The sequence below is a fragment of the Zootoca vivipara genome, chromosome 2 (assembly GCF_965207765.1).
Source record: "Zootoca vivipara chromosome 2, rZooViv2.hap1.1, whole genome shotgun sequence".
Classification (NCBI taxonomy): domain Eukaryota; kingdom Metazoa; phylum Chordata; class Lepidosauria; order Squamata; family Lacertidae; genus Zootoca; species Zootoca vivipara.
This window is the reverse complement of record NC_142584.1, coordinates 120,470,290-120,489,951: the sequence shown is the minus strand read 5'-3', so window position 1 is coordinate 120,489,951 and position 19,662 is coordinate 120,470,290. Positions and strand designations below refer to the sequence as shown.

At 47.6% G+C, this 19,662-nt stretch overlaps 1 protein-coding gene across 2 annotated transcripts; it reads left to right on the top strand.

Moving 5' to 3' along the window:
* The first annotated feature begins 2,745 nt into the window (after positions 1–2,745).
* On the top strand, positions 2,746–17,463 carry LOC118081126 (uncharacterized). 2 transcript variants are annotated; one of them, XM_060268455.2, is made up of 6 exons: positions 2,746–3,001; positions 6,241–6,677; positions 7,279–7,402; positions 8,047–8,132; positions 8,296–8,422; positions 13,601–17,463. In XM_060268455.2, exons 2-6 carry the CDS (start codon positions 6,276–6,278, stop codon positions 15,931–15,933), a joined length of 3,072 nt encoding a protein of 1,023 aa, XP_060124438.2. In that variant the 5' UTR covers positions 2,746–3,001; positions 6,241–6,275; the 3' UTR covers positions 15,934–17,463. The 2 variants fall into 2 exon arrangements, with proteins under 2 accessions (XP_060124438.2, XP_088519835.1); XM_088663709.1 differs by having other exon boundaries at positions 2,857–3,001; positions 13,604–17,463.
* The last annotated feature ends 2,199 nt before the right edge of the window (positions 17,464–19,662 follow it).

Here is a 19,662-nt window from a genome sequence, read left to right as displayed (position 1 = left end):
CCAATCTCTTTAAAACTTGCTTTGTTGAAATCTTTAACTTAAGGCCTTTTTTTTACGCAGCGCAGCCTCGGCCTGGCACAGCTGCCAGCTCCCCTTAACTGGCCCTAATGGCAGCCCTCATATCCAGCCCTCAGCTTCCTCTCAGCTCTTTGCCTCACACCTTCCCTCACCAACTGACATTCCCAACTGTCACTATTTCTGCCAAGCTGTCAGTCAACTCCCTTTTCTTTGCTGGCCTATCAGAGTCTTGTTACGTTCCATCCCAGACCAATCAGCATCAACGTGGCTGCTGATCAACTGATTATCCCTATATGGGCCCTAACATTTCTTGAAACTTTAGTTTTCTTGCAATTCACAGCCAGCTGTTCTCTTTGGCAGTATCCTGAAAATGCCCTCGTCCATCTTTTTGGGCCTACTTTTGTTTGGGATAGAAGTACCGCACCATCTGCGTATAGTAATACAGAGATGGCTTTTGTGGCCAATTTGGAGGTTATGATACTCTGGGGATGTTAAACTCTGGACAATATCATTTATACATAAATCTAGAAGAGGGAGGTGGAAGGCCTTTATTGAGATACGCCAAGCATGTTTTTCTGCTTTCTGTTTTTCCTATCTTAGCAGAAGTTTATACTTCTGCCCGAGGGAAACATATTCATTAATTAAGAGGGGTGAGAGTTTCTATATCTGTGGTAAGCTATGTGTGCTTGCGTGTCCCAGAACCTGGCACTCAAACATCTACTGTTAAACTAGCCTAAAACACAGGGAAAATAATAATAATAATAATAATAATAATAATAATAGAATCATAGAGTTGGAAGAGACCACAAAGGCCATCCAGTCCAACCCCCTGCCGAGAAGGAAACACCATCAAAGCATTCTTGACATATGGCTGTCAAGCCTCTGCTTAAAGACCTCCAAAGAAGGAGACTCCACCACACTCATTGGTAGCAAATTCCACTGCCGAACAGCTCTTACTGTCAGGAAGTTCTTCCTAATGTTTAGGTGGAATCTTCTTTCTTGTAGTTTGAATCCATTGCTCCATGTCCGCTTCTCTCGAGCAGCAGAAAACAACCTTTCTATTATTATTATTATTATTATTACCCACCCATCTGGCTGAGTTTCCCCAACCACTCTGGGCGGCTTCCAACAGAACATAACATTAAAATGCAATAATCTATTAAACATTAAAAGCTTCCCTAAACAGGGCTGCCTTCAGATGCCTTCTAAAAGTCTGGTAGTTGTTTTTCTCTTTGAAAAAGAGGGTGTTCCACAGGGCGGGTGCCACTACAAGCACAAGATCTCAAACTGCGACAACAATAGGCTTATTTCCCCCACTTTCAAAACATAAATAATGATAATAGCATTTTGAGCTTTTAAACTGTTCAGTCTTGTGCACACTTTTTCTCAATCGGGGTTTGCAAATCCTTAAAAGTTTTTATTCACTCCTAACAGAGCAGGAATGAGGGAGCAAAGCATGGAATAGCTTTGGAAGGAGGGGGCTGGTTAGCGGGAGGAGAAATGCTGGTCGAGTTCAGGATCCAAAATTAGCTGTGATTCTGGCCCTGTCGGGGGTTTGGACTAGATGACCGCTTTGTGTCCCCTTCCAACTCCCCGAATATTTGATTCTATGAAAATCGCACCGTGGGCTGCACCTGACTCCTGCGACTTGGCAGAAGGGCAAAATTGTTCCAAGGGCTGTTCTCCATCCCCACAAACTACAGATATGCAAGTTACAAGAAAGAAGATGCCATCTAAAGGTCAAGAGGAACTGTCTGTCTGTAAGAGCCCTTCAAGGGTGGAACAGACTCCTCCCTCGGAAGGCGGTGGACTCTCCTTCAGTAGAGATTTTTTTAAAAAACAGAGTTGGCTGTCCATCTGTCTGGGGTTCTTTAACTGCAGGGGGTTGGACTAGATGACCCTCGGGACTCCTTCCAACTCTACCGTTTACAACCAAGAGCCCTCCTTCCACCTCCTTCTCTGCTCCCTTGCCGGAGCTGAACTCTTTCTCCCTCTCTTTGATTTTTGACTGCGGCCATGTCCACATTGTATATTTATTTTAGGGTGGCAGAGCCCCCTTTTACTTGCTTGCTTTGCTTGCGTCCTGGGCAGACAGAGCCTGTTCAGGACTTTAAGCGCCCAGGACCTTTGGCACCCCTCATCTGAAATCTTGGTTACAGGTAGGTAGCCGTGTTGGTCTGGATCGAAGTAAAATAAAAAAATTCCTTCAGTAGCACCTTAAAGACCAACTAAGTTTTTATTTTGGTATGAGCTTTCGTGTGCATGCACACTTCTTCAGATACTTTCAGTATCTGAAGAAGTGTGCATGCACACAAAAGCTCATACCAAAATAAAAACTTAGTTGGTCTTTAAGGTGCTACTGAAGGAATTTTTTTATTTTACTGAAATCTTGGGAGAGCTGCTGCTGCCAGTCAGTGCATGCAATACGGTAGGACTCAGCATAAGGCAGCTTCCTATGCTCCAGCCTCCGACGTGGCTGCCCTGTCCTTCACGGGAGACTTTTAAGCAGAGGTTGGGTGGGCCCCTGTCACGTATGATCTAGCTGTGTGAGCTCTGCATCACAGGGGGTTGGGCTAGATGACCCCTCGGGGTCCCATGCAACTGATTTCATGATCTCCCTTTGCTGTTTTCCCTGCCTTGAGAAATCCCCACCAGCACTGCAGGATTTCATGCAAATCGCACCCATCCACACCCCTCCCTTTTTCCACCAAAATGTGGGAAGAGGAAGGGACTATTCCCATGGACCTCTCTAGGGCTGCGAACAATTGCTTTTAACCCTTGGGGGGCGTGCGTTCCCTTTGCAAAAAAATAAAATAAGGGGGGGGGAAGCCACTGAGAAAGGGGAGGCTGGATGCCTAGAGAGGCAGCTGTGGGGGAAGGAGGAGGAGAGGAGCAGCTGAGCTTCTGCAAGAGCTCTCCTCTCTCCGCTTCGCGTGTGGGAAAGAAAGACAATATCTTCCCAGGCGTTGCGTCCCTAGATGAGGTGAGTGACAACTGCCCCCCCCAATAAATCCCACTTCCCCACAACTTGGGCTCAAGGGCGTCCCGGGGCCAGGGAGGGGGGCGCGAAGGGGGGCGGGATTTGGATGCAAATATCTGAACAGTGAATGGAGGCTTTAAAAGGAAGAAAGGCAACAGAGGTCAAAAGCATATAAAGATTTTCAAAGCATTTTTAGAGATGCTGAAGCATTAGTGCAGAAGGCTTTTCGATCCTTTCCAATATGACTGGGCTCAAAACAACTCTGCATAAGGGCATCAGTTTAAGAAGACCTTTAATCTGTTTTCATCTCTTTTTTTGGCTTGACTATAAATCTCATTTTTTTTATGTGAGTCCACTCTTTCCCTTAAAAAATGCGAGCCCGTGGCAAAGATTAAGCAGATTTACCTATCTTTTCTTTTCCCTCATTTTTTGTTACCTCCCCCCCCCCCCACACCTTGAGAGTTATGGGTACAAGTTCTGCAAGATGAGAGTTTTATATGGAGTTAGTTTTGCTGATAGAATTCCGCCTGTCACTCTCGATCCTGTGCTCACAAGCCCCTGCAGGCTTCTCCACTGAATCACGCCTCCCCAAACTGCTATTGATAATCTCCGAAAGTGCTTGGCCAATTGCTTCGGAATTTTGACACAACGTTGCCACACAGTACACGAGTGTTTTTATATACCTAGCTTATATAGAAGTCTCACCTGTGACCTTCTTTTTTAGAAAAAAAACCACCCTCCAACTTTAGTTGTATGACCACCTGCTGGATGTCAAAGCAGCACAGCTGAGGATGTCTCAGCTGCTGACATTGGCTGCAGAGTATCTGTGACATCACAATAACATGGCATTGCCCAGCATTGCCCAGCCAGGGGGACAGACCAGGCCCAAGATGCACATGGGGTGTGCGGAGAGAGAGGGGTTGGGGTGACGGGTTCCATCACACGTGAGGAAGATGACGGCACGCAGCGGGGGAACCAAAGAGAAAGGTGTCGTGATGTCTGGGGTGAGGAACGGGGCTGTGGAGAGGAATGGGGGGCGCTCAGTGGAGGAGGGCCGTGCCTTTAGGGAGGGGTGGGGGGTTGGGGAGGGATGGGGCGATCGGGGCAAGGTGGGGGGAATGATTGCCACAGCAACGCGTGGCCGGGAACAGCTAGTAAGAAAAGAACAGGCCCATTAGCAGGCTGTTAATGAGCCCAAAGCCTGGTTGTAGAGAGTTTTGCCTGGCACCTAAAGATTAAGATATCTTTATTGTCATTGTCCCCTTGCGGGAACAACGAAATTACTCGGTTGCTACATCCACTCCGATAAAGCATTCCGCATAATCCAAAATTATAAAAACCTAATTAAAAACAGTAATATAATACAAAATAACAAGTAAAATAAGATGACTTCAAAGTCCAGGCTTTCCATTTAAGGCCAAAATCGCTCTAGAGAAGAAACTGTTCCTGAGACGGCTCGTTCTTGCCTGCATAGATCTATATCTCCGTCCCGATGGCAGGAGCTGAAAGAAATGGTGACCAGGGTGCGTTGGATCTCTTGATATATCTAGTGCTTTTTTATGGCACCTGGTGGTGTAAATTTGTTCTAAGGTGGTGAGTGAGCAGCCAATAATGCTCTCTGCTGTTTTAATAATTCTACACAGCCCTGCTCTGTCCTGGGAAGTACAGCTTCCGTACCACACACATAAACCGTACGTGAGCACGCTCTGTATGGCACAGTGATAGAAGGCAAGCAGCAGCTTTTGTGGAAGATGGTTTTTCCTTAAAATTCTCAAAAAATACAGTCTCTGCTGCGCCTTCTTCACAAGCCCCCTTGTATTAACACTCCAGGACAGATCCTCCTGTAACTCAATGCCTAGAAATCTAAACGTTGTTACCCTCTCCACACAAATTCCGTCAATCAAAAGTGGCTGGACCTCGTTCTTCTGTCTCCTAAAGTCCACCACCAGCTCCTTTGTTTTCTTTGTGTTTATGAGCAAGTTGTTGACTCTGCACCACTCTGTCAGTCGCTCCACCTCATCTCTATACTCAGTTTCACCCTCCTTATCAGAGATGAGCCCGATCACGGTTGTGTCATCTGCAAATTTGATGACCCTATTTCTAGGGTGGGCAGCGACACAATCATACGTATAAAGAGTATAAAGGAGCGGACTAAGCACGCATCCTTGTGGTGTTCCTGTGTTAGTCCTAAGCATGTTAGACATATAAGGGCCCAACCGGACCCTCTGGGAGCGATCTGAGAGAAAGTCCAGTATCCACCCACAGAGTGATAGCGGGAGCCCCAGATTTCCCAATTTAGTTATCAGACGTCGCGGTAGAATGGTATTGAATGCCGAGCTGAAATCTACAAAAAGCAGTCTAAAGATGTATAATGAAGGCACCAGCCGAACCTCCTTGAGGAGAGCATTCCAGAAATGGGGAGCCACTGCAGAAAAGGCCCTTTCTCATGTTGCCACCCTCTGGACCTCTTGAGGAGGAGGCACACGAAGAAGGGCCTCAGATGGTTATATTAGTGTCCGGGCCAGTTTACTGGGAGAGAGGCGGTCCTTGAGGCATTGTAGTCCTGAGCCATTTGATGCTTTATAAGACAAAACCTGTACTTGGAATTGTGTCCAGAAACTAATTGGTAGCCAGTGCAGTCGGACCAGGATCGGTGTAATGAACTCAAACCATCTTGCTCCAGTGAGCAACCTGGCCGCTGAATTTTGCACCAGCTGAAGTTTCCAATCCATCTTCAGAGGCAGCCCTACATATAACGCATTGCAGTAATCTAACCTTGATGTTACCAGAGCATGGACAACAGTAGTTAGGCTATCCCTGTCCAGATAGGGGCATAGCTGGGCCACCAGCCAAAGCTGATGGAAGGCACTCTTTGCCACTGAGGCCACCTGAGCCTCGAGCAACAGCAAAGGATCCAGGAGGACCCCCAACTACCAACCCGCTCCTTCAGAGGGAGGGTAACCTCTGTTGCCTCTCTTCCAGTCCATTACCAAGGCAAGACCTCAGTGTCATCAGCATAGTGCTTACAGCGTACTCCAAACCTCGCTCAGTGGTTTCATGTGGATGTTAAATCGCCTAGAAGATAGGTGTTGAATTTTACAACTTTGTTGATTCTTTCCTGTATTACCTTTATGCGTTTGTTAAATACGGTTCCAATGTTTTAATTGTGTGCTAAGCTGGGGCGTTTGGGCAAATGACAACTTGTAAATATCTAAAACGAATGAATGTTCTTGTTGTTCAAGTCTTCTTGGAAGCTCAGCTGCTGCAGAGAACAAAGATGGAAGAGCAAGGGTTGGCTGGACCTGAGGCTGGAAAAGGACCTCATTTAACCCAAGCTGGGAGCAGTGGGGACTTCTGGGAAAGGGCACAACAGAAGACCCTCGATGAGGACAATGCCAACCCAGACGCTCAGCGACAGCGCTTCAGGAAGTTTGGCTACCAGGAGGCTAAGGGGCCCCGAGAGGTTTGCAGCCGACTCTACAGTCTTTGCCGCCAGTGGCTGAAGCCAAAAAGGCACACCAAGGCGCAAATGCTGGACCTGGTGGTTCTGGAGCAGTTCCTGGCTGTCCTCCCCCCGGAGATGGAGAGCTGGGTTAGGGAGTGCGGAGCAGAGACCTGTTCCCAGGCGGTGGCCCTGGCAGAAGGCATCCTCCTGAGCCAGACGGAGGGGAAGAAGCAGGTGAGAGTTGTTTAATCCTTGCAGGGCCAAAAGGTGGTGTCAGGCTTGAGGAATTTTCTCCCTCCCCTGATGGCAGCAAGAAGAAGGGAGGAAACAAAGAGAGTTTATTCAGTCATCGTGGTGAGAGACAAAGAAATTCAGTCATTCCTCAATAATGGCACTGCTCACACTGAGCGCCTCCCCCCTCCCTTTCTAGCAACAGCATCTGTTTCTACGGTGTCTGCCGTGGTCAACTGTTTCTGCGCCCTTTGTTCTTGCGCTCTTAACAAACGCCGAGTTCTAGGGGATAGGGGATCAGCTATGTTGTCCAGTGACAATGTGTCAGCTGGCTCTGCCTCCCCTCCCACTTCACCTCCCAACTCATTTGTTCGTCTGCCTCTGTGCTGTGATCTTCCTTGAAACCCTTCTGTAATTCAATGCTGCCATCTTCTCTGGAAGCTACAGGAGAAGGGGTGGGTGGTCTCCACCATTCCTCCTCCTCTTCAGTCCATTCCCCGACAGGTGGATGGCATGATCCATAGGATTCTGAAATCCACACCTTTTGACCTCCCTTTATCTGCCTCCTTCCTCTTCTAATGCCTCGTCCTTCTTCTTCTTTCAGGTGGAGGGGTGGAGAGAAGTGGTCAGAGGTCCCCTCAAGGCAGAGGAGGACACCCTGGGCCCCATGCAGAGGCCACAGTTCAGGTGGATCGTGCTGGAGGGTGACGGAGGAACTGCCTCGCCAGGTGAGGGTCCACAGGTGATCTTGAATCTCTCCGTGTTCCACTGGAGTTGGGGGGCAGGGCAGAAACATTTGACTCCATCTCCTCCCACAGTTCATGAAGATGTGCTCACCTACAAAAGCTTTGCTTTCACTCAAGGAGATGGACCGAAGCTTAAAAAACAACAACAACTTATTTAGCTCCAATCCATCACTTTGAAAGGAAGCAAAGTGTGATGTGAGGAGGGAGGGTTGTTGTTCTTTTCCCCCTGAACAGGCGCTGAACTGGATGAGGTGTCTGGATCAGAATGTCTTTCTTCCATGGCTTTGGTTTCTTGTAGAGCAGATCCTCCTGGGGGGAGCCCCTAGGATGGTTGGATGGTGCCTTGTCCACCTCCTTCCGGCAACTCCTGCCGCCAAGCTGGTGCCCAAAGTCTTGCTCTGCTTTCGTTTGGACACATCAGTCTTCTCATCCAGGCAGCCCAGGACCACCACACACACTGCCCAGGCGTGCGCCTCGCAGAGGTCACTTCATTGTCTCTCAAATCTGTCTAATCTTTAGAAGAAGGCTAGCAGTGGCCATTTGGGGCCTTTGCTACTAAGGTCCAGTGCCTCGAACAGGCAGCTAACAGGCTCAACCATCACCCCATCATTTTGTGTCCCTCCCAGGCGGCGAAATGACCCTGGAGCGGCCTTCTGGCCCTTTTCCTCTTTGGCATGGAGCAGAAGTGGTTCTTACCAAGCCCCTGGATCAGGTAAGAGGAGAATGGTTCGAGAGATTGGAGGAAGGGGCAGGCTGGGTGTCTCTGGGTTCCCTTTTTGAACCTTCCACACCTGCCCAATAGGAAGCCTTTGGATGTGGATGCTGTTACCTGTGTGTGTGGAAGGGGGCAAATAGGTTCTTCTTACTTCTTTCAGAGCCCAGTGATCCTTGAGGAGGTGGCCGTGCACTTCACGGAGGAGGAGTGGGCACTGTTGGATCTGGGCCAGAGAGCTCTGTACCGGGAAGTCATGGAGGAGATCTGTGGGAACCTGAGCTCTCTAGGTAAGGGTCACTTTTTGCTCTCTTCTGGTGTTTGGGGAAACCTATGTAAGGTAATAGGGACGTGGGCGGTGCTGTGGGTTAAACCACAGAGCCTAGGGCTTGCCAATCAGAAGGTTGGTGGTTCAAATCCCCACGACGGGGTGAGCAGCTCCCGTTGTTCTGTCCCAGCACCTGTCAACATAGCAGTTCGAAAGCACCTCAAAGTGCAAGTAGATAAATAGGTACCGCTACAGCGGGAAGGTAAAAGGCGTTTCCATGTGCTGCTCTGGTTCGCCAGAAGCGGCTTTGTCATGCTGGCCACATGACCTGGAAGCTGTACGCCAGCTCCCTCGGCCAATAAAGCGAGATGAGTGCCGCAACCCGCAGTCATCCGCGACTGGACCTAATTGTCACTATTACCCTAAATGTAGGGTAATAGTGGGGTAGGGTCCACATTCCCTCCCTCACTCTGAGATGATTTGGCACTACACAAAAAACCACTTCACCACCTGTGAAGCCATCAGCTGGGTTTTTTAATGCGTGTTTCGCTAACCCCCTTTACTTCTGCGGCCACCACAGATAACATTTTTGGGAATTCTCCAGCCCTAGCATAGCCAAGCCTGAGGAATGTTTGAAGATGAGGTGGTGGACCCTCGTTCTTTATAGGCTTTTAAACAGCGGTTGGGTGGCCACCTCTCAGGGGCCTTTTAGTTGTATATCATCATGACCCTTGGGGCCCCTCTACAGTGTATAGCTTAAGTCTTCGTTTATTTGTTTCTTTATTACAACGACAAAAATGGCTACTATACTGCTGCTCCCACAGTACTGAACTAGCCCTGCTTCACATCCAACGTGAACTAAACGCAAACTTGCAGGGTGTTAGGCATGGAGAGTACTCCTCTCCCTCCGGTAACCTCACAGATAAGAATTAACAAGCAGTTAATTCCTTTTATTACAGCATCATGTTGCAAGCGCAAAACACACATCTCTCCGTAAGGAGGGCATTTGTCTAGTCTAACTCCTCCCTTCCACTTCCCCAGCAACATCCTGAGCGCCAACGGGAAGTTACTCCCCCTCTCTGCCTTCTCTGATATGATCGGACCGCCTAGATTTTGGGGTGGAGGGTCCCCCCACACTCTCCAATGATGTATCTGCTAGCTGATCCTGCTCGTCTCTCATTATCTCATAGCTAGACAACTCCGGGGGAATGTGTTCTGCATGCACACGAAAGCTCATACCAATGACAAACTTAGTTGGTCTCTAAGGTGCTACTAGAAGGAAATTTTTTATTTTGGTTCCACTACGGCAGACCAACATGGTTACCTACCTGTAACTGTGTCTGCGTCTGTATCTCTCTCTGCTTCTGAAAATGCTGGAGGCGGGGGGGGGGGAATTTTCCCCCTCCTCTTCTGAGAGGTGCTGATCTGCCTGTGAATGCATTCCCCAGTCCTTGTCTTCAGACCATTCCCTGGCACGGGGTTGGACTAGATGACCCTTGGTGGTTGCTTCCAGCTCCACAATTCTATGATTCAATGAATCTCAATTGCTTCTCCCCCAACATTCAAACTCCCTCCCAAACTCTCGTCTAATCATCACTCACCATCCAACAATTCAAACTCACTACCCCCTTCCCCACCTAACATTTAATTTAATTCTTCTTATATTCTAATTCTGCTTCTATTACATAAAATACTAGGTATGGAAATACCAGAACCTCACACAGGGCAAATGCAGAAGTCCCACCCCTGCTCCAGATAATAATAATAATAATAATAATAATAATAATAATAATAATAATAATAATAATAATTTTATACCCCACCCATCTGGCTGGGTTTTCCCAGCCACTCTGGGCGGCTCCCAACAGAATATTAAAAACACGATAAAACATCAAACATTAAAAACTTCCCTAAACAGGGCTGCCTCCAGATGTCTTCTAAAAGTCAGACCACCGAGAAGGCCCTCTGCCTGGTTCCCTATAACCTCACTTCTTGCAGGGATGGAACCGCCAGAAGCCCCTCGGAGCCCGGCCTCAGTGTCTGGGGCTGTACAGTGGGGGTGGGGACGCTCCTTCAGGTCTACTGGGCTGAGGCGTTGAAAGGGAAGATCTGAAGATTGCTGTTTTATTGCTATGGCCGATGGCTGACACAAATAAAGATTCATTCATTCATTCATTCATTCATTCTGAAGAGTGACTCTTAAGTGTGCTTGGGTGTTGTTGTTGTTGTTTAGTCGTTTAGTCGTGTCCGACTCTTCGTGACCCCATGGACCATAGCACGCCAGGCACTCCTGTCTTGCACTGTCTCCCGCAGTTTGGTCAAACTCATGTTCGTAGCTTCGAGAACACTGTCCAACCACCTTGTCCTCTGACGTCCCCTTCTCCTAGTGCCCTCAATCTTTCCCAACATCAGGGTCTTTTCCAAGGATTCTTCTCTTCTCATGAGGTGGCCAAAGTATTGGAGCCTCAGCTTCACCATCTGTCCTTCCAGGGAGCACTCAGGGCTGATTTCCTTAAGAATGGATAGGTTTGATCTTCTTGCAGTCCATGGGACTCTCAAGAGTCTCTTCCAGCACCATAATTCAAAAGCATCAATTCTTCGGCGATCAGCCTTCTTTATGGTCCAGCTCTCACTTCCATACATCACTACTGGGAAAACCATAGCTTTAACTATACGGACCTTTGTCGGCAAGGTGATGTCTCTGCTTTTTAAGATGCTGTCTAGGTATGTCATTGCTTTTCTCCCAAGAAGCAGGCGTCTTTTAATTTCGTGACTGCTGTCACCATCTGCAGTGATCAAGGAGCCCAAGAAGGTAAAATCTCTCACTGCCTCCATTTCTTCCCCTTCTATTTGCCAGGAGGTGATGGGACCAGTGGCCATGATCTTGGTTTTTTTGATGTTGAGCTTCAGACCATATTTTGCGCTCTCCTCTTTCACCCTCATTAAAAGGTTCTTTAATTCCTCCTCGCTTTCTGCCATCAAGGTTGTGTCATCTGCATATCTGAGGTTGTTGATATGTCTTCCGGCAATCTTAATTCCGGCTTGGGATTCATCTAGTCCAGCCTTTCGCATGATGAATTCTGCATATAAGTTAAATAAGCAGGGAGACAATATACAACCTTGTCGTACTCCTTTCCCAATTTTGAACCACTCAGTTGTTCCATATCCAGTTCTAACTGTAGCTTCTTGTCCCACATAGAGATTTCTCAGGAGACAGATGAGGTGATCAGGCACTCCCATTTCTTTAAGAACTTGCCATAGTTTGCTGTGGTCGACACAGTCAAAGGCTTTTGCATAGTCAATGAAGCAGAAGTAGACGTTTTTCTGGAACTCTCTAGCTTTCTCCATAATCCAGCGCATGTTTGCTATTTGGTCTCTGGTTCCTCTGCCCTTTCGAAATCCAGCTTGCACTTCTGGGAGTTCTCGGTCCACATACTGCCTAAGCCTGCCTTGTAGAATTTTAAGCATAACCTTGCTAGCGTGTGAAATGAGCGCAATTGTGCGGTAGTTGGAGCATTCTTTGGCACTGCCCTTCTTTGGAATTGGGATGTAGACTGATCTTCTCCAATCCTCTGGCCATTGCTGAGTTTTCCAAACTTGCTGGCATATTGGGTGTAGCACCTTAACAGCATCATCTTTTAAAATTTTAAATAGTTCAGCTGGAATATCATCACTTCCACTGGCCTTGTTATTAGCAGTGCTTTCTAAGGCCCATTTGACTTCACTCTCCAAGATGTCTGGCTCAAGGTCAGCAACCACACTACCTGGGGTGTACGAAACCTCCATGTCTTTCTGGTATAATTCCTCTGTGTATTCTTGCCACCTCTTCTTGATGTCTTCTGCTTCTGTTAGGTCCTTACCACTTTTGTCCTTGATTATGGTAATCTTTGTACGAAATGTTCCTTTCATATCTCCAATTTTCTTGAACAGATCTCTGGTTTTCCCCATTCTATTGTTTTCCTCTATTTCTTTGCATTGCTCATTTAAGAAGACCCTCTTGTCTCTCCTTGCTGTTTGGGTGCTTGGGTGAGCCTGCTTAAATTCTTAGTTGTAATTGCAAACCCTGATCTAGTGGTGGCCCCACTTGCAGGCAGGATTAATTTTATTTATTTACCTTATTTAATTCAGAGCTTTTCCAAGGATTCTTCTCTTCTCATGAGGTGGACAAAGTATTGGAGCCTCAGCTTCACTGGAAGGACAGATGGTGAAGCTGAGGCTCCAATACTTTGGCCACCTCATGAGAAGAGAAGAATCCTTGGAAAAGACCCTGATGTTGGGAAAGATTGAGGGCACTAGGAGAAGGGGACGACAGGGGACGAGATGGTTGGACAGTGTTCTTGAAGCTATGAACATGAGTTTGACCAAACTGCGGGAGGCAGTGCAAGACAGGAGTGCCTGGCGTGCTCTGGTCCATGGGGTCACGAAGAGTCGGACACGACTAAACGACTAAACAACAACAACAATTCAGAGCATGCTTACAAATTCCAGGGTGGGAGATCAGCAACCAGCAACCTCAGAATAATACACAGTTTGGTTAGGTGAAAAATTCTTCTCCTAGATCTCAACCAAATGCCTGGGTAAATAAATAGGTGGCTCAGAGGTAGAACATTGTGTGGTGGAGGCAACAGGTTCAATCCCCAATGGCATCTCTAGGTAGACTGGGAGAGATCCTGGCCTGAGCTAGGTGGACCAAGAGACGGAGGCAGCTTTCTGTGTTCCTATGCCTTCAGAAGGTGCCTGAAGCTCCTCTGGGCTAGCACCAACAGAATCTGGGGAAGGGCCATAGCTCAAGGATAGAGCTTCTGCTTTCCAGATGGAAAATCCCAAGTTTGATCCCCAGCATCTCCAGGTAGGCTGGGTGGGTCTGTTGCCTGAAATCCTGGAGAGCTGCTGGCTGTGGACCAATGAGCTCACTCAGTATAAGGCACCTTCCTATTTTCAGGATCTGTGCATCGAATGCATTCTTCATTCCATGATTCTAACAGTGTCCTTTTGAAAAGGGCTCAGAATCTCTACTGAGACCTCCTGTCCCTATACAGAAAGATCTGAAGGGGAGCTGGAGCCTGCAGGGGGTTTGGGGGTGGGCCTTGCATGCACATAAAAGAGAGGCAGCTAATTGGGCTTGTCCCTGATGAGGTCGTTGGTTTCTGCCTTGTCATCCTAACAGGATTTCCTTTTCCTTTTCCTTCCGTTTCCCAAGCAGAAGGTGGTCAGTCCAGCGAGAATTACCTGCAATCACCTGCAGAGTACGAAATGTGGAAAGAGACATTTGGAAACCAAAGGGGACCCGAAATCGTCAGTCCGAATAAGCGACATTGTCAAATCAATATAAGCATCCAGACTGGGGAGAAACCGTACACGTGTGTTGAGTGTGGAAAGAGCTTCAGCAACAGAGGAGACCTTGCTACACATGAAATAATCCACATGGGGGAGAAACTGTATAAATGCATAGCTTGCGGAAAGACCTCCTGCACCAGTGGGGATTTTAGTAATGAAAGAATGCATTCAGGCTGGGAGCCATATGTATGTGCCGAGTGCGGAAAGAGCCTTGGCGATAGCAGATCACCTGCTAAACCTCTAGGAACTCACACAAAAGAGAAAACAGATGAATGTGCGATGTGTGGGAAGTGCTTCAGGTGTACTGGGAAGTCCCCGAAAGACAGGAAGAAAGCTGAGAAAAAATTGGCCCTCATGGCAAGGAGCAGGAGGGCTAGAACTGCCCACACACTGAAGGTTAAGCTGGAGGTGGTGGAGCGTGCAGAGCGGGGGGAACGAAACAAAGACATCTCTTCAGCCATGGGTTTGTCGAAGTCTACAGTCCGTACCATATTCAACAACCGTGAGAGAATAAAAGCAAGCGCTGAAAATCTGCAGAGCGAAAAGTTAACCAAGGTGACAACAGGGCGAGCAGAAATTTACGAAACTCTGGAGAGGCTGCTGGTTCAGTGGATTGACTGCCATTGCGACCGGGGCGCCCCATTGTCCTTCCTCCTCATTCAGGAGAAAGCACTGTCCTTGTTTGAGGACCTGAAGAGGAGGAAGGCAGAGAAGGGGGATGCGAGTGCTGAGGGCATGGGGTTCAAGGCGAGCAAGGGGTGGTTTGACAGATTCAAGAGGAGGGCGTACCTTCACAATGTTAAACTAAGGGGAGAGGCAGCTCCTGCCGACACGGCAGCCGCATCAGCCTATCCCACACATTTCCAGGAAATCATTGAGGAAGGCGGCTACCACCCGAAGCAGATCTTCAACATGGATGAAACGGGGCTGTTCTGGAAGCGCCTGCCTTCTCGCACATGCATTTCCACCCAGGAGGCAAAGGCGCCGGGACCCAAGGTTTCAAAGGATCGGCTGACGCTGCTGCTGGGGGGTAATCTAGAGGGTGATGCGAAGCTAAAACCCCTTCTTGTGTACCACTCGGAGAATCCCAGGGCGCTGAAGGGGACCCCCAAATCAGCTTTGCCCATTTTGTGGCGTTCCAACAGAAAGGCATGGGTCACCCGCGAAGTTTTCAGCGACTATATCAGGAGCTACTTTTCTCCTTTTGCTGCTGCCTATTGCCGGGAGAACAACCTGGACAACAAAGTGCTTCTCCTGTTGGACAATGCCCCTGGCCACCCTGTCAGCAGCCATGACTATTCCGACAATGTCCGTGTTGTGTTTCTGCCTGCCAACACGACTTCATCATTGCAGCCTATGGACCAAGGTGTCACTGGCAAATTCAAGGCTTACTACCTCCAGCTTGTCATGAAACACGTAGTCACGAAGAGTGCCGAAGACAACAACAGAAGCCTCGTGGACATTTGGAAAGAATTCAACATAAGGAAGGCTGTGGATTTCATTGCTACAGCTTGGTCAATGGTTACAAAAGAGACACTAAACGCTGCCTGGAAAAGCTTATGTCCCAAGTATGTTCGTGATCACAGAGCGCTGGCAAAGGAATTGCCCGCTGCACACAAGACTATTGTGGACCTGGCAGCACAGGCTGGCTTTGAGGGTGTGGATGAGGAGGACGTGCGAGAGGTGCTTGCGTCTCACACGGAACGCCTTACAAACGAGGAGCTGATTCAGCTAGATGAGCAGTGCTTTGGCGGGAAGAGGGAAGAGGGTGAGGGCAAGGAAACGGAACAGAAAGTTATTGGCATGAAAACTCTAACTCAAATGTTGGCGCTTCAAGGTGGCTTACTGTCCGTGACTGGGGAATATGACAACAACTTCGAGTGTGCTCTAAACGCAGAATGGATGCTCGGTGAATTGATGGAGCCCTACACGTTTCTCCGTGACAAAAACCAGAGGGAGGCAAAGCAGCCCACAGTCCACGATCCTTTTCATAGGCAAGCAAAAGACAGCACTTCTGATCTCGAAGCTTTGCCTTCCACATCTGGTTATGTTCCTCCCGAAAAGGCAGTTGCCATCAAGGAAGAGATCGTGGTCATCGAGGTGAATGCGGAAGAAATGGAAACTGAACCTACAGATAGAACTGATTCACAGTCTTCCATTTCCTTGAGTTTGTCTTGCCCTGCACCATCGCCTTGAAAGAATCTTGTTAAGGATTGGGATAAGGAGAATCTTAAAAAGGTAAAGGGACCCCTGACCATTAGGTCCAGTCGTGACCGACTCCGGGGTTGCGGCGCTCATCTCGCTTTATTGGCCGAGGGAGCCGGCGTGCAGCTTCCAGGTCATGTGGCCAGCATGACTAAGCCGCTTATGGCGAACCAGAGCAGCGCACGGAAACGCCATTTACCTTTCCACCAGAGCGGTACCTATTTATCTACTTGCACTTTGATGTGCTTTCGAACTGCTAGGTTGGCAGGAGCTGGGACCGAACAACGGGAGCTCACCCTGTCGCAGGGATTCGAACCACCGACCTTCTGATCGGCAAGCCCTAGGCTCTGTGGTTTAACCCACAACGCCACCCGTGTCCTGAAGGAGAATCTTGCGGGACTTCAAATGATTGTCTGCAGAAAATGTTTCAGTTAGCACAAACCATGGTTGTATTCAACTAGCTTTTACTCTAAGAAGACTCATAGACACTAATGACCATAACTATCTTAGGTCCATTAATTTTAATGGGTCTACTCTGAGTAAAAGCTAGTTGAATATAGTCCCATTTATCTACATTGGAGGAAAACAGGCAGGACTAAAAGGGGTGCTTTTAAAAAATAATGGGTTTTTAAAATTAGCTTCCCATGTAATTTTTCCAAAATATCCAACTAAATACAAAAGACAAGAGCACATTTTTTCAGTGCTGATAAATATAATGTATGTTGTTTCATATTGTTTGCTGTAGGTTTGCTGTGACCTGATAAAACATACACTGCTTAAAAAACCCAAGTTGAGGAAAATGAGGGTAGGAATAAGGTAGAAGAAAAGAGAAGAGAGAGAAAAAGGACCAAACCTTTTGTAAGCAAAACAATAACCTAAGAGGATTTTTATGACAACCAGACATTTCTGTTAACTTGTGGCATTAAGTCACATAGATTTTTTGTCATTAGCATATTACATGAAGCCACACCACACCACACCGAAAAGAAGTCCTGTGGCTGTGCTTTACCTGGAACTAGTCTTAACTTTGATGTAAATCCCCCCCCCCAATTGCAATATTCTATGCATTCTTGTACCACATTTATATATTCAAGTTGTTGAGTTCCTCCCAGTGCTGTACAAAAGCTCAACTAAGCTGCAAATATTAAGACGGTGATAAATTGTTTGAACGTTAAATCTTTATTTGTACCTTGAAACGATGTTAAAAAAGAACGTTCCGGAGCAAAGTTTCTATGTATTGCTAATAGTTCTTTGTGAATCGGGGACCAGAATGTTTGAATGAGTGGTAACTTCCACCATAGACAAAAGCCGGTCCCTTTAGTATCTCAATCATGGCAACAAATAAGGCTTATTACAGCTGATGTAATATGTGCTAGTTGGGCTATATATGTCCCATACCATCTATGCCATATTTTGTTTGAGAGTTTTCTAATATTTGCCAACACAGATTTACTTGCCAACCACAGCCCTTTTCTGATGGAATCTTCAGTATTTGTTACTAAATCGTATTCCCACACCGACTTTAAGCTGGACAAATCACTTAGCTGATCAGAGAATTCTGAAACTCTTCCTTTACCTCTTTTTCCTTGGCCAGGCAGCGGTCAATAGAGCAGCCCCCTCCTCCCTCATCTGCCCTCACAAGCCCACCTCTCTATCCACTCACTTGCCTTTTCTTTTGTGACGCCACAGGCAGGCAGCCTCCTCAGGCCCCACAACAATCTGTGGTAGGTGCAATTCAATAGTAGCTCTTGCCCCGCAGAGTCAGGCCCAGCTGAACCACTGAGGGGCCAGCCAGGTGAAGGGCTTGTGGCATTTTCAACCCGGGGACATCTCCTGCCTCTCACACACCTGTAGTTGCTGCCAAGTATCCCTGCCCAGCCCACAGTGGGGGGGGGATAGTTTGGTTGGATTGTCTGGCTAAATCCTGGCAGTTTGTTAAAGGTGCTGGGAATTCATTCTTTGTGTTTCGAATGTAAATATCATAGAATCATAGAGTTGGAAGAGACCACAAGGGCGATCCAGTCCAACCCCCTGCCAAGCAGGAAACACCATCAAAGCATTCTTGACATAGGCCTGTCAAGCCTCTGCTTAAAGACCTCCAAAGAAGGAGACTCCACCACACTCCTTGGTAGCAAATTCCACTGCCGAACAGCTCTTACTGTCAGGAAGTTCTTCCTAATGTTTAGGTGGAATCTTCTTTCTTGTAGCTTGAATCCATTGCTCTGTGTCCGCTTCTCTGGAGCAGCAGAAAACAACCTTTCTCCCTCCTCCATATGACATCTTTTTATATATTTGAACATGGCTATCATATAACCCCTTAACCTCCCCTCTCCAGGCTAAACATACCCAGCTCCCTAAGCCGTTCCTCATAATGCATTGTTTCCAGGCCTTTGACCATTTTGGTTGCCCTCCTCTGGACACGTTCCAGCTTGTCAGTATCCTTCTTGAACTGAGGTGCCCAGAACTGGACACAGTACTCCAGGTGAGGTCTGACCAGAGCAGAATACAGTGGTACTATTACTTCCCTTGATCTAGATGCTATACTCCTATTGATGCAGCCCAGAATTGCATTGGCTTTTTTAGCTGCTGCATCACAATGTTGACTCATGTCAAGTTTGTGGTCTACCAAGACTCCTAGATCCTTTTCACATGTACTGCTCTCAAGCCAGGTGTCTCCCATCCTGTATTTGTGCCTTTCGTTCTTTCCCCCCCAAGTGTAGTACTTTACATTTCTCCTTGTTAAAATTCATCGTTTGCTTATTGTTTTTATATGCTGTGGTGCCATCTACTGTCGGGCTCCCTGCCTTCTGCCCTACCAGTCACAATGGAGTCAGACTTGGACCTTGGAGGGAGGGCAAGATGGGAAAGGGATTCTTCTCTTCCCTTCACACCCTGGACCACCTGCCTGTGAGTTGGCTAGGAAGCATGCTGGGTGGTAGAGGAAGGCAGAGGCATGTCACGTGGTGAATGGTACCCCTGCCCAGTACACCAAAGCCATGTTTCTTGGGGAAGTTGGGAAGGTAGTGCCAAAAGAGCCATTTTGCCCTGTGTGGAAGGGTCAAAGCTCAGTACCTACTTTTGAGTGTGAAAAGTCCGACTCAATCCCTAGCATCTGGGAGAGAGCCTGGTCTGAAATCCTGGATGGCTGCTGCCATTCAGTAAAGACAATGCTAGTCTTGATGGCCTGACTTAGTATAAGGCAGTTTCATACATGATGGTGCTGCTGTTAAAACAGTACAACGCATCATCAGAGATCTACAGCCTCTCCTGGACAATGACAGCTCCCTTTCTCAAGCTCTGGGAGGAAGACCTTTCATTGCCTACAGACAGCCACCCAATCTTAAACAACTCCTCACCCACAATAATACAACCACCAGACTTAACATGGACACTGGTACCAGAGCCTGCAATAAACCCAGATGCCAACTTTGCTGCCACATACACCCGGACAACATCATTACTGGCCCCAACAACATCCAACATACCATCTCAGGACTATCTAATTGCTCATCTTCTAACATTGTGTATGCCATCAAATACCAACAGTGCCCTTCAGCTCTCTATATTGGACAAACAGGCCAAACCCTACGCCAAAGGATAAATGGACATAAATCTGACATCAGGAACCATAAGACAGAGAAACCAGTAGGAGAACACTTCAATCTCCCAGGACATTCTATACAAGATCTCAAAGCAGCTGTTTTATTACAGAAAAATTTC